This window comes from Ips typographus, linkage group LG8 (genome assembly GCF_016097725.1).
Source record: "Ips typographus isolate SLU linkage group LG8, UJ_Ityp_2.0, whole genome shotgun sequence".
Lineage (NCBI taxonomy): Eukaryota > Metazoa > Arthropoda > Insecta > Coleoptera > Curculionidae > Ips > Ips typographus.
The window spans coordinates 3,773,957-3,787,390 of NC_138429.1; the positions used below are offsets into that span (position 1 = coordinate 3,773,957).

Here is a 13,434-nt window from a genome sequence, read left to right on the forward strand (position 1 = left end):
ACCGTGTAAGCCACCTCACCTATAGCCAGTATCAAAAAAATGTTTGGTGACGTCACTTAGTTGGACCATTATTCAGCTGTTCAAAAAAAAAGAAAAAATCATTTATTACAGTACTATATTATAATAGACTGGCAAAAAATCCCATTTGGAACCGTAAATCTACCACCAATAAATCACAAAAAAAAAACAAAAATTACTGGTATAATCTACTCTAATTTTATCACAAAATAGTATGCACAATTGGTTACATAAAAAAATACTTTAATTCATTATTAATAAGTACATTTGTGACTAAATGGCAACTATGTGAGAACACAGCCGTTTTCATTACCCAGCTTATCTGAGCATTGCAGTCAATTTCAAATGTCTTTCTTGCCCTCAATCTGTTTGTAGCTCTAAAAAATACCAAACCTTCTATATTCGCTCAGTAAAATGTACCAGGATATTCAAATACCTGATGAGCAATATCGATCAAGTTTTCCGCCATCGATTTCCCAGTTTGTTGCACCAAATCATAGAATACACCCCGTTTTTCTAAGAGCTCGTGAGGATGTCCAAATTCGACGTTTCTACCCGCGTCCATCACCAGAACTTTATCCGAGTCCATAATAGTGTGCAGGCGATGGGCAATAGTCAACACTGTGCAGTTAGAAAATTTGTGTCTGATTGTAGTTTGAATAAGAGCGTCAGTGTGGGGATCAACATTGGCTGTGGCTTCGTCCAAAACCAAAATTTTATTATTCCTGATGATGGCTCTGGCTAAACAGACTAGTTGGCGTTGACCTACGCTAAAGTTTGAACCCCCCTCCGACATGATACTCTCCAATCCGTGAGGGAGTTCTGCTACCGCAGTTTTCAACTCCACCTCCTCTAATGCATCCCAAAGCACCTTCAAAGTTCATAGTTTATTTTAATATTCCAGCTGTAACTGTTTTAACTCACATTATCACTATACTCATCAAAAGGATCCAAGTTTTTCCTTAAAGTCCCCGAAAAAAGAACCGGTTCTTGAGGAATAATTGAAATACTTGACCTGAGCTTGGTTAAACTTATATGCTCAACATCAACCCCATCTATCAGAATTTTCCCTTCATTAACTGCCAGTCGGAAAAGGGCAATAATAATAGAAGACTTTCCAGCACCAGTACGGCCGACTATACCGACTTTCTCTCCACTCAGAACTTCAAAACTCAAATTTCTCAGTACCGCCGAATCACCAACTGCATATCGCATTGTTAAATCGTGAAACTCTACACGGCCTTGTTTTGGCCAATCTTTCGGAGGTTCTTTAGAGTCTACGTCCGTTTCAGGCACCACGTCCGCGTATTCTTTAATACGTTCCACGCAAGTCATTGTGTTTTCCAATTCGCTCCACTGACGCATACCCCATTGGAACATACCAGTTAACTGTACTGCTTGCGTTATTGCCAAACCAACATTCCCACCCAAGGTGTCTAAAAAGAATTACATTACACATTCGAAAAAAAAGCATCCAAAAATCCGTACTATTCTCGAAAACCAAAAAACTGAAAGTGACCATAGAAATAAAGGCTACACAATGCATGTCCAGCCAAAAACCAAAAGTTCTGTTAGCACCCAAAAACATAAAGTAAGCAGAACTGTAAGCGTTTTGATATCCATCAAATTCCTGCTTTAAAATCTCTTGAGCACCAAACGCCCTTATGGTAGTCAGCCCTTGTAATGTTGCAGTCAGATGGGAATAAACAGGACTTCTAGCTACAAACAACGTTTTATAAAAGTATAAGGATTTAGTACTATGTCTCACTTATCCCCTCCAATCGTTTAATATCCCTACTAGTGGCAAGGAAAATGACCCTTAGGAAGTAGAAAATCGTAAGCATTATAAAGGTAGGCAGCAACATCCATGGATTCACCGTAGCCACCATCATAGTTATAAAAATCACATTTAAGGATATCTGCAATGTTTATCATTCTTACCATATGCAAAAGTTATAAAGTACAATATAATAAGTTCAAAGCAAAAATTATGCTGACTTACTTTTCCTTCATACCTGTAAAGTGTCCAATAAAATCATGGGAAGCATTTCATCCACTTGGTTCATATCTTTGGAAAACCTATTCAAAATCCTTCCCGATGGATTTGTATTGAAAAATCTCATGGTGGCATACACGATTTTATAAAACATGTGATTGTGCAGCTTTATTGAAGCCTTATTGCAAAATCGGTAAAAGACCAAAGACCTTCCGATCGTTAAAGTTATCATCAAAAATACAATTCCACTGTAGAACAGCACCAGTATGTTATTGCCGAGGTTTAACCAGAAACTTTGAAAGTTGGTATATGGTGAGTGAGTGGCGTCCGAAATGTTCAATAATGGTGACGTTGTGGAGTAGTTTAATTGAGTAAAAGACTTTTGGACTTGGTTCATGTTTACCCTTAAGAACCGGGAAAATTGATTTCATTCAGTTTGGTTGGTTTCATTATTACACTTACCAAATTGTCAAAAAGTAGTCGGCAACACTGCCCAAACCTTGAGAACATATGAAAATGATAAATAATGTTAAGACTTTGCACCAATGGCCTCCAGAGACAAAGTACGATTTGTATATGTCCCATGAAACAGTACCCCCACTTCTGCCTTCTCTTTCTAGTTTAGGATCCTTTAGAATAAAAATAAAAACATTAGAAACCTTCCCACAGTCAGTATGTTATATAAAATATAATCTTTTAATCAAGTAAACAATTTTCTAAGTTTTATCTTAAGGAATGTTCAATTGTCTATGTCTCTTCATTTGCATTTTTTCATTTTTTATTTATTTAATACAGATAATTAATGTAAAACTCACCTTTTCATCAGTATCTACTTTAGGTATTACTTCCTTTGTAGAAACACGTCTGACTCCTTTCACAGGCTCAGAAGCATCAGAATCTTCCACTTTCACCTCCTCATCATCGATAATATCCTTCAAATCGTTCAGTAATTCAGTGAACTGCGATCCCGTTTTTTGGATGTCTTCGTATGAGCCTGACTGTTCCACTTTTCCATGACCTAACAGGTAGATTTTCTGGACGTTTTTGAGATATTGCAGCTGATGCGTCACCAAAACCACGCACTTATCTTTCAGATAATCCATTATGCATTCGTCGAACATTTGCCTGCCGACATGGGCGTCCACAGCTGATAAAGGGTCGTCTAGTAAGTAAATATCAGCCCGCTTGTATACAGCTCTGGCTAAGTTAATTCTAGCCCTTTGGCCGCCACTAAGGGACACTCCACGTTCTCCTACTATGGTGCGATCTCCATAAGGAAATAGGGTAAAGTCGCGTCTTAGTTGGCATACGCGTACCACTTCGTGGTAACGTCTAGCGTCGTATTTTTGGCCAAAAATTATGTTTTGACGAACGCTACCAACAAACAACCAAGGTTCTTGGGAAGCATAGGAAATAATCCCTTTTACCGACACTTCTCCTTTAGTAGGAACCAGTTCTCCTAGAATTGCGTGAAGAAGTGTCGTTTTCCCGCTGCCTACGGTTCCTATAACAGCAGCAAACTCCCCCGAACCTACGTGGAAATTCACAGAGTCTAAAGCAGTTTCACTTCGAGTTTTGACCCATTTAAACGAGGCGTCCTTGATGTCAATTTCAATCCCTTCTTGAGGTTTCTCCTTATTGGTAAACAGTGTCAACTCCCCACCTCCATTTTTCGTTTCTTGCGGCTGATACAACATAGCGGAATTGTAAAATGTGGCACTTGAGTCAAAATCCACTTCATCGTACATTAAAAACTTCTTGATGCGTTTTACGGAGATGTTTGCTTCTGCAATCTGGGTGATTCCTTGAGGGAAAAACATGGTAACCGACATTCGGAGGATTCCATACAAAGACTGCAACACATACACATATTGGGCATTCAAAATGTTGCCGGTGATCACGTAGGTCAGTACGCAAACGTAGACTGCAGTTCGGTTGAGAAAAATGTTGAAAGACATCATTATACCTCTTATCACTGAAATCTTTTTTATTTCAGCCATTTCCCGCCTGGATAAGTGAAATAGTCAAAATTTAAGTTTTATCTTGGTTTCAGGACTTACCGTCTGGTAAGTTCTACCAGTTTAGCAAAAGGTTTCTCCCAAGTGTACATTTTAATCACTTGCATTCCAGAAATTATTTCATTCATCAAACGAATACGTTCATCAGTTCTGATTGCGGTAGCCAATCGGAATACCGAAGTTTTCTTACCCATCCACATTTGTAATGGTATAAACAGCAGCATTACTACCACCCCAATCATACCTAAATGTTAAACCAATTTACAATCATGTAAAATTTTGGAAATTAGTGTAAAATATACCTGTAGGACCTACGTAAAAATAAATCAAAACTAGAACCACCACAGTTTCAATGGGAGCCATCCATAAGCTGTGAATGTGAGTGGTAGCTAATTCGAATCTACCCACATCGTTAGATATTAGATTCACCATTTGACCTACAGTAGTTTCGACCAATGAGCTTTTACTCAGCTTTAAAGCTTTGCGATATACTAAAGCTGATGTAGCTACACGGATTTTCATTCCTACAAATTAAAAAATTGATTATTTTCAAGACAATGTACTGAAAGTGCTTTGTATTTTTTTTTAAATTAAGGAGGGCTAGATATAACAACTAGTACAACTTGACACATAAATTTATCTAAAATATATTCCGTTTAGTTTTAGAAACTCATAGCGATATGCTAATCAGACGTTGATAAGGTAAAACCTGACGTAGTGTATAATCTGTACATCAGTAGTAAAAACACTTTAATAATTGACTTTTGATATTAAATGGTGTGTACAAACCTAAATGGAAATTATGCAGCATAAAAGTGTGTTGAAATCCTTGGCATACTAAAGAAACCAACGCAATTGCACCGGCATAGTAATATGCCTCAGTTTTGGTCATTTGTGAGTCCGGTTCGTAGTATTCCAGCAATTTAGATAAGAATAAAGGTTGGCTTAGCCTGAAAGAAAATTGCACTTACTTTGCTTGGTACAGGGATTATTAAAGACAAAACTCACTTAACAAACAATTCGATGCAAAAATAAAATGCAGCCATTATACCCAATTGTCGTCCAAATACCCTGAGCAAACATTTCCATAAAGATGGATTGGTTGGGTTGTTTTTCAGCTCTATCGACCACTGTCTTTGTAGTTTATTGCCCAAATAGGTTGATTCGTGAGAACTGAGATGTGGAAACAGATCTTCTTCTTTTAAATCTCGTTTGAAACCTTTGACAAATAATGGCAGCATCCATCTAAATTACGTTAATTATTAAATCCAGAATAAGTAAAATGATAACTTACATGAAACATAACTTTGAAAATATATTTGATGTCTCAAATGGATTGGCCTTCTTCCTAGTTTTCCTAATTTCCGCATCTTTTGAGTCCTCCATTTTTCTGCTTTTAGCCTAATTTTTACTTTGCCTTAGAGTGCACCTGAAAAGATTATTTTAATTATTGGCTCCTGCAATCAAGGAAATTAACCAAAAATTGCACCTACACTTAGTGGGAGTGCTTGAACCGGAATGACAATCAAAGTAAAGATTTTACACTTTTGATAACGGTCATCAAAATTAAATAATAAAGATAAGATTTCAATTATGCCCTTGAAAAAAATCCAATCATCGTAGCCCCTATATTAGCCTATACGTAAATTCAAATAAAAATTCTTTTACCTTTTATGAAAAAAAGTTGTGGTGTTTTATTATCACTTTTTGCAGTGGGTGTAATAATACTCATCAAGGTTGATTGTTATGTTCAAAATGCTACATCACTTTTGATTGTTAATAATTACTTAGTTAAGTAGCAAAGTGGAAAATTCCATTGTTAAAAATATATTTACTCCAAGAGTGTTGAGCACTGTAAATAAACCACCACACGAGAAAAGGATAAGCCTGAACAAAGAAACCCTTAACATCATTGTCTACATAATTCTTACCGACATAGTTAAAAGTAGCCTAACCTAAAACCCATCCGTTAAATTATAATATTGTTGTAACATAAATTATGTATGCTGCTTTCGCAATGATTTGGCACTGAAACACACGACACACGGTAAGGTAAACGTACTATTTGTGTAACACTGACTAGGCGGATGCACGGATTTGTATCATTATACCGGCGCTTTAGTTTATCAGTTACTTATATCAGTTTGGAGTGAGGATTGTACAAAAAAAATCACAAATTTAACTGATTTTTCATGCTGGAAGCCAAAATGCGACGATAAAACTATTCTAGACGGTGTAATATACCTGGGTGATTCGAGGAATTTTAGTTAATGGATATGACATAACCGAATCGGTAAAGTACCTTGATGGACTAATGGTAGTCGCGTATTAGAAAATTCCACCGGTTATTTTTTACTTAAAAAGTGATAATTTAAAAAATGCGTTTTTGAAGTATAATCTGTATAATTAGGTGGCCCAATCACACAGTTATCATAGCCAAGATTACAATACATGTGTAGCATTTGCGTAAATCTCACAAAATAGCAGCTTGTAGATTGCTGCTTTTTCTTGACCTATCACAAACTATGAAATACTGCACATGTGTTACTTACTATTACTACTACTAACATAAAAAAAATTCAATTCTCACCTATACCCTCTCCAGACGTGGAAACTTAAAAATATGGATTGTAACACCCCAGAAGTCTTTTTAAATTTATACATTTTGAAAACCAAAACCAATGATAAACATAGCCAAACCTGATACTAAAATTTGTCAACGTCATGCAGACAACAAAATTTGAATTGTTGGTTATGCCTGTTACATTTCTTTGATGGTAAGTCCAGTATTTGCCTTAATCACAGACAGTACAGTGAGTATAGTTTGTGATGTGCAGCTTTCAGCTTGCTGCTTTTTTACCAATCACAATCTACGAACAGTGCTGTGATTTACGCAAATACTGCACATCAGTTCAGACAATATTTACTAAATTATAATCATTTCTGTAAGTGGAAAAGAATTAAAAAGATAATCAGACAGGTCAACACTAAGCACCTTTACAACGTACTGACCTTGTCTGCTTAATACCAACTTTCACCAACCCTTTTCAACCCCTCTTACAAGAATTTCAAGGTTTTTCTTCAAGCAAAGCTACCCTTTGCATTGCAGAGATTCCGTTATTAGGTATTATAATGGTTTAAGATGAGATATTAATTGTTCTTTGGAAATTAAAAGCAGACCCATCAGACTACTATTAAGTTAAAAACTTTTACTCTAGACTTAATAAGTAATAACATTAGCAATTTACATGATTCACACCCTCTTCAACCCCCATTGTGGAAGCCCCATGGCAACGTAAACAAATATAGTCAGTTCCGAAAATATGCGAAACAAAACATCACTTTCCTGACTATTTTTGTTGTTTTTCCTCTTAATTTTCCGGTAAACATGGCAAACAATAAATTTCCCATCACCTGTCGCTCAGCCACCCAAAAGAATTTCTCAATCAGTGTCAAATGTGACGGTTTTGTGAAGTAAATGATTTTTTTTGTTATTATATTATTATACAACACATATTGATCGACTAGTGCCTTTAGTGTAGTGTATTTGGGTCGGCCGTTGTTGTAAACAATTAGTAAAGATGACCATGGGCGAGAAATCTGCCGCCTCCAAGAAACCGCCCATCAATCCCAGTGCCAAAATTTACCAAGCGTCCAATATTGAAGTGAATCTTCACAACGAAGATGGTTCTGAAGGTGGTGGTAAAATGAAGACGGAGTATACGTTCGCCAGTTCTCCAAGGGCTTTATACAACAACAAAAAAATGGTGGTGGGGTAAGTTATATTTTTGTTTATACTTACAACAACTTGAAATTTCGTACCAAGGTCAAGAAAGACTAAAAATAACTGCCCATCATGGTCTGGAACAATCCATTTCGGCAATCACCATAACTTACATTTCATATTTCTTGGAAATTTCAAAGTCACGGTCGGTTATACTACAATAAGTCAGGCCTCCTTATCAAAAAGGGCATCTCAAATAAAATCTGAGAAAAAACCCCGGCCCGGCATGAATATATTATTCAAATTGAGTGGAACGGCTGCTTGTATAACAGAAAATTTCTAATTATCTGGGGGGAATTGGAAAAAAATGAACAGAAACCAGCGCAGAACCTAATATGAATTTTAATAATGTAAAATTGCCGAAATTATGGTACATACAAAGGTAATTAAAACTTAAACAAGTCTTATTTTGGCCCTTAAAATAAATGGACGTGTCTTTGAAGTTTGAATAGCGATTGCGTGCCCGTTAAGAAGCATAGAAACTCGGACTTTCCTGTTGGTATCATTTGCATTCAAACAAACTGCACGGAATACTTAGATTACAGTAATTTGTATTATACTACCAAAGAAGTTAGCCTCACAGTGAGTCAGACATGGAAGGTTATATACAGTCAAAAGTACAAAATTGGATGATGAGTGCTAGCAGAGAAGTTTAAGGAAAAGCATATGAACTAAATTTCTTTAGTGCTTCTAAAGAGCATTTGCTAGCTTAAAAATCTGTTCATTTCGAGTTTTACCAGTTTTTAACATTCATTTTTAACAATTTTATGCTCATTTGAGCTGTACAACAAACACTCTTCGTCCATGCGTTTTGTCCTACCCATTTACCTTCTGGCAAAACAAGTAACATCTAAGGTTGGCGTGTTTCTTATAATGTCCAGGGCCCCAAAAGCAATTACGCTGACCTTCAGTTTCAGCAAAACCGAGGTACGTACATTCACCTTTATTTGGGTGGAAAAAGTATTGATCTCCCCGGGTGGCCGTTGTTACTTGACGCAAAAGCCCCCCAGAAATATTAACCTGGTTGTCCGTGTCAATAATAAATTACTGTTTCCGCCCTGGCAGGTATTTTCAGACTGTACTGCTTGCCTAATTTATTAGCCATTATGTATTTAATAAGAAGATATAATTTTCACTGTCTGAGTTATTATCTGTCTGTACTGGTCACTAAATTTACACTGAATATGACTAACTAACCACAATCATAAAATTAACAATAATTGAAAGGTCTTCCAGAGTGAACGACCTCATTATCAATTCATATGCGTTCCATGCCTGTATTGGAAAACATCAACAATTTACCACAAAATGATTTATTGAAAATCGTTACGAAAATCAGCAAAAAAATAAAACCAGGTCAATTTACTAAAAGCTGCATTATGGTTTTTTGAGGCTAATATGGATAATCTTCCCAGTAAATGAGTGCTCGAAATGCACGAATATATGCCATAAAGGCAAACACGAAAGCAACTAATAATACCATTAGATGGAGTCAATGGCACAGTATTGATAATGGAAATAATTAAGGGCACCATGAATATTTCACGCTTAAAATCAATTTCTGTGCATTTGAAATTGAGATGTGTATACTGAATAAGTATCAATCATATTCACACAAATTATGAAAAAACAATACTACTGTCTTTAGTTACATACTTAAATGAATTATCTTATTAACTGCAATTCCTGACTACTAAACAGTTCTGCAGAAGAAAAACTGCCCTAAGAAAAATGCCATGCGCTGAGTATCGTTAAAGTGAGCTGAGTGCTGACCAGTGGTCAGTTGTAAATGTACGTCGCGCTGGACAGTGTTATTCGTTAAGTGATTACCGGCGTTTCTAAGCTTTCAAACTTCAATAAGCTTTCCTACTTGGTTGGTTGTGGTATAGTAACATATTAAATCACAAACTAAATAAACCAAACACAAATCAAAGATAATTTGATCTAGTGTCCGCAACCTTCGCATGTCCGAGCGTTGCAGTATAACATTTTAATGGTATTTCCTTGAATGTTTTATTGGCGACAGCCCTAATAGGGCCTGTAATTTTTTAATGGTAACTTTCCTGGGTCATTTGTCAAGCAGTCGATATGAGCAAACAAACTACATGTAACATGGTTAATGATACACCATGGATATCCTATAGTTTGTTATTTAAATATTGGCAGAAAGTTGAATTTTACTTGCATTAGTTTGTTACTGTAAGACTTAAAGGGAACAAGTAATTATTTAATAATTACGGATTACTCACAACGGTAGGAGTCGTAATTTTCAGGGAAATACAAACATAATCTGATTTAACTTCAGACATAGTAAAACGTATTTTTTTAAATAAAACAATGTAGCGGGTAAGTAAAAATTTAAATAGTAGAAACAAAATTGAAAATCAGTTTGCAATGTAAACTCTCAAAAAAACCAGAACCAACCAAATTAACATAATTTAAGCCCAGCTAAAATTTCTGAATGAAAATGCTTACTGAGTGATTATGGAAGTAATAGTTCCGAAACTCTCCATGTCTTCAGACGAAACAGACGATGTGGCATTCAAAGTGCTCAACCAAGACAACCTGCCCACCATGGCAGTGGTGGGTGAAACAATCTTCAAACCTTTCGGCAACGATCCCAAAGTCAAGCCGAATCTTATCGTCCACCCCATCAGACGGGTAATCCAAACCAACCTGGAGGACAACAAACAAAAGGTGTTCACCAAGTCACATGGAAACCTTCACAGCGGTAGTACTCAGATAAATAAAGGCCTGAAGAAAAAGTTTAGTCACTCTCACGGTCAGCTCAATCACAACAACAGCATGACGGGAATGAAATCTGAAGATTTACGAAGTCCAGGAATGGACACTAGATTCACTAAAACGTTGGACGCAAAATTGCGCAAGCTGCAGAGGGAAGAAAAGGGTGGTAAAAATGCACAGCAAAGGGCGAAAAAACCGTTCGTAACCACAGTGCCTAAGGGGACCTTTTTGGAACCTCCGATTGAACCGAAACCAGTTAAAGAAGAGGATGTTTATATTAGAAATAAAAGGGAAGAAGGGAAGAAACTGTTTACTTATGCCAGTCAACCGAGGGTGTTGAACCGGTCGCCGGCTAAATTTGTGCACGTGCAAAAATGTACTGCCGCCCTAGCCGCTGCCAAAATTGCGGGAGGGGTGGCAGGAATTAAGGGACCGGAAATCGGCGATAATCAGTAAGTTTTGTTTGATTAAGATTGTCTTTCCTGATGGTATTAATGGAAATAAAGTGCATTTTATACACCTTAATTTTGTAGTTTAAAAAACTCAACTTACTAACTAGAGGTGGACTGCTTATTGGTGCTTCAGACTTAATCAATTCTTCTTTTGCAGGGAAATGAACTACGGTAACATCATGTTCGACAAGAGGGTATTCCGAGGCAGCAATTTTGCTCCCCAACATCTGGTAAGTCGCTCTTTTTACCATTTTACTCTTCTAATACATCTCTCAGCTCTGAAAATAACACATAATTAAACGTTATTAACGCAGCCCAAATGGAATCCTCATTTCGCGTATGCCAAATTACTTTCACGTGACGATGTAAGTAACGCACTCAAAAGACGCTTGATTGATTAGGGTTGCTAATAAATTATACAGCTACACTAGCTAGTGCAAAAAAGATGTTACAAGTTAAATATATTGGTGTGTATAGGGAGATGGTGAATCTGCGGCGGCCAGAGCTGCAGAATCAAGGAGAAGAGCGTTAGCACGACGAAAAGCCAAAAATCAACATTATAAAAGCTCACAGCTTAGATTGGGTTCCCCTCCACCAGTAGCAGGTAAAAGTCCAGATTTTTTTCAACTTAACATTTAATTCCGAACGTTATTATAAATAATACTTGTTTAGGTCGACGTCATGAAACTATTCAAACCGAGACGTACCTAGAGGAGCTCTACGTAAATCCTCCAGTTGAAGATATGTGCACTCAAACTGACCTCTTCGTCGAGCGTCCAGTGTCTCCTTTCTACGTCCCTGCTAAAACTGGCGCGGACGTTGAAACTCAAATTTACCCGGGTGATGTAGGTTTTTCACAATATAAAGTACACTTTAGAGTTAGTTATATAATTATTTCAGCTGTTCGACTTTGACATGGAAGTCCAACCCATCCTGGAGGTATTAGTTGGAAAAACTGTGGAGCAAGCTCTGATTGAAGTGCTCGAAGAAGAAGAACTAGCTTCTTTACGGGAACAACAAAGAAGGTTTTTGGAGTTGAGGGCTGCTGAAACTGCAGAAGCTTTAAGGTACAGCTACATATTTTTGTGACCAGCTGAGACGTCAATGCTAATTTGCAGATTAGAGGAACGAGAAAAAAGGTTGGTAAAAGAGAAGGAACGTAGAATTTCGGAGCACCAAGAAGGGGTAAAAGTCCAAAAAGAAATGGAAGAAAGAATTGCCGCCGCCGTTCTAATGCAAGGTTACATGGCCGACCTACTTCCTTCGGTGATTGAAGGTTTACAATCGGAAGGCTTCCTAACAGATCATATTAAAGAAGGTCTGACTTAACTAGAAATATAGCATTAATATGAAAATAACACACATATATTACAGACATTGATGAATCCTTTATGCCATGGTTGATCAAAGAGGTCACTTTGGAAGTTCAGGACATGGTTTGTAGCAGAGATGTGCTATCAGGTTAAACTGCACTACCACTAAACTAGTACTTTCTTTAAATAACATTTTTTTACAGACATTGTAAGAGAAATACTGGAAAATCGAGCAGAAATCTATAAAGCTTTGCATAAAGAGTCTTCGACGGATGAAACGGAAGAGGAAGGACCCTCAGTAGAAGACATGATTCTGCAAGACCACCTGAAATTGCAGAAAGAAATCAAATCCAAAGAACAAAGCAATGCTGATGACAAAAACCAATCTCCGGTCCTAAATAGTCCCTAAGAGAAATTGGTTACTAGGTAGGCGACATATTTTTTTAAACACATGCAATATTTTGATTGTATAATATACCCTCCAATTGAATTTTAAAAATAAATGTAATTGAACGATTTGCATGAGAATAACCTGAACCGCATCCACCCTTCATAATCGTCAAAAACTCAAACTTAATTTAAATGATATCAACCTCCGCATCTGAAGGACAACAGGATTATATTAATAAAGCGTACCGATTTGGGGTGAGTGTAACGTAGCGGGACACTTGCAAACCACCCCTCCGATAGGCCGGTGTTGGGTTAGGGGGTGATTAGTCTTGGTGGCGCAGGTGTCTTTGATTTTCTTTGAATCCATGATATACTGATTGGTTATTTGATATTAATTTCTCTATTTATCTGTAATTTTATGTTCACGCATCAATTTGTATGTATTAAACAGTTTTCTTTAATATACTGACCAAAAAAATTCTTTACTTTCAGATAAAATGTACGACAAAATCGAACTTCATACTGCTGTGCAACATATCAAAGTACCTAAATGAACATTTTATGCACTGAATTTATCAAGGATACTGTACTTACATTATTAAATTTATTATTATAAAATCATTGTATAAATTTGTTGGGCGAAAATATACATATTGTTTATTAACAAAGAGTGTTTCTTTACAGTAATGGTCTGATATGTTTTATAAATAAAATTGAA

The 13,434-nt window shown here is 36.6% G+C and overlaps 2 protein-coding genes across 5 annotated transcripts; one reads left to right on the forward strand and one right to left on the reverse strand.

Annotated features, from left to right (window-relative positions):
• Nucleotides 1–197: 197 nt before the first annotated feature.
• On the reverse strand, nt 198–6,748 carry LOC145733134 (putative multidrug resistance-associated protein lethal(2)03659). 4 transcript variants are annotated; one of them, XM_081985810.1, is made up of 14 exons: nt 6,623–6,748; nt 5,327–5,461; nt 5,041–5,277; nt 4,822–4,982; nt 4,335–4,556; nt 4,075–4,276; nt 2,830–4,021; nt 2,477–2,643; nt 2,034–2,418; nt 1,787–1,937; nt 1,507–1,737; nt 943–1,454; nt 455–889; nt 198–395 (listed from the first exon to the last, which is right to left on the reverse strand). In XM_081985810.1, the coding sequence occupies exons 2-14, from the start codon at nt 5,416–5,418 to the stop codon at nt 360–362; spliced, it is 4,023 nt and encodes a 1,340-aa protein (XP_081841936.1). In that variant the 5' UTR covers nt 5,419–5,461; nt 6,623–6,748; the 3' UTR covers nt 198–359. The 4 variants fall into 4 exon arrangements, with proteins under 4 accessions (XP_081841936.1, XP_081841933.1, XP_081841935.1 ...); XM_081985807.1 differs by lacking the exon at nt 6,623–6,748 and adding an exon at nt 5,964–6,118; XM_081985809.1 differs by lacking the exon at nt 6,623–6,748 and adding an exon at nt 5,701–5,863.
• Nucleotides 6,749–10,235: 3,487 nt separating this feature from the next.
• Rsph3 (Radial spoke head protein 3) lies at nt 10,236–13,384 on the forward strand. Its single transcript, XM_081985821.1, has 9 exons — nt 10,236–11,013; nt 11,171–11,243; nt 11,491–11,617; nt 11,686–11,858; nt 11,914–12,080; nt 12,132–12,331; nt 12,388–12,474; nt 12,530–12,752; nt 13,209–13,384. Exons 1-8 carry the CDS (start codon nt 10,301–10,303, stop codon nt 12,733–12,735), a joined length of 1,746 nt encoding a protein of 581 aa, XP_081841947.1. The 5' UTR covers nt 10,236–10,300; the 3' UTR covers nt 12,736–12,752; nt 13,209–13,384.
• The last annotated feature ends 50 nt before the right edge of the window (nt 13,385–13,434 follow it).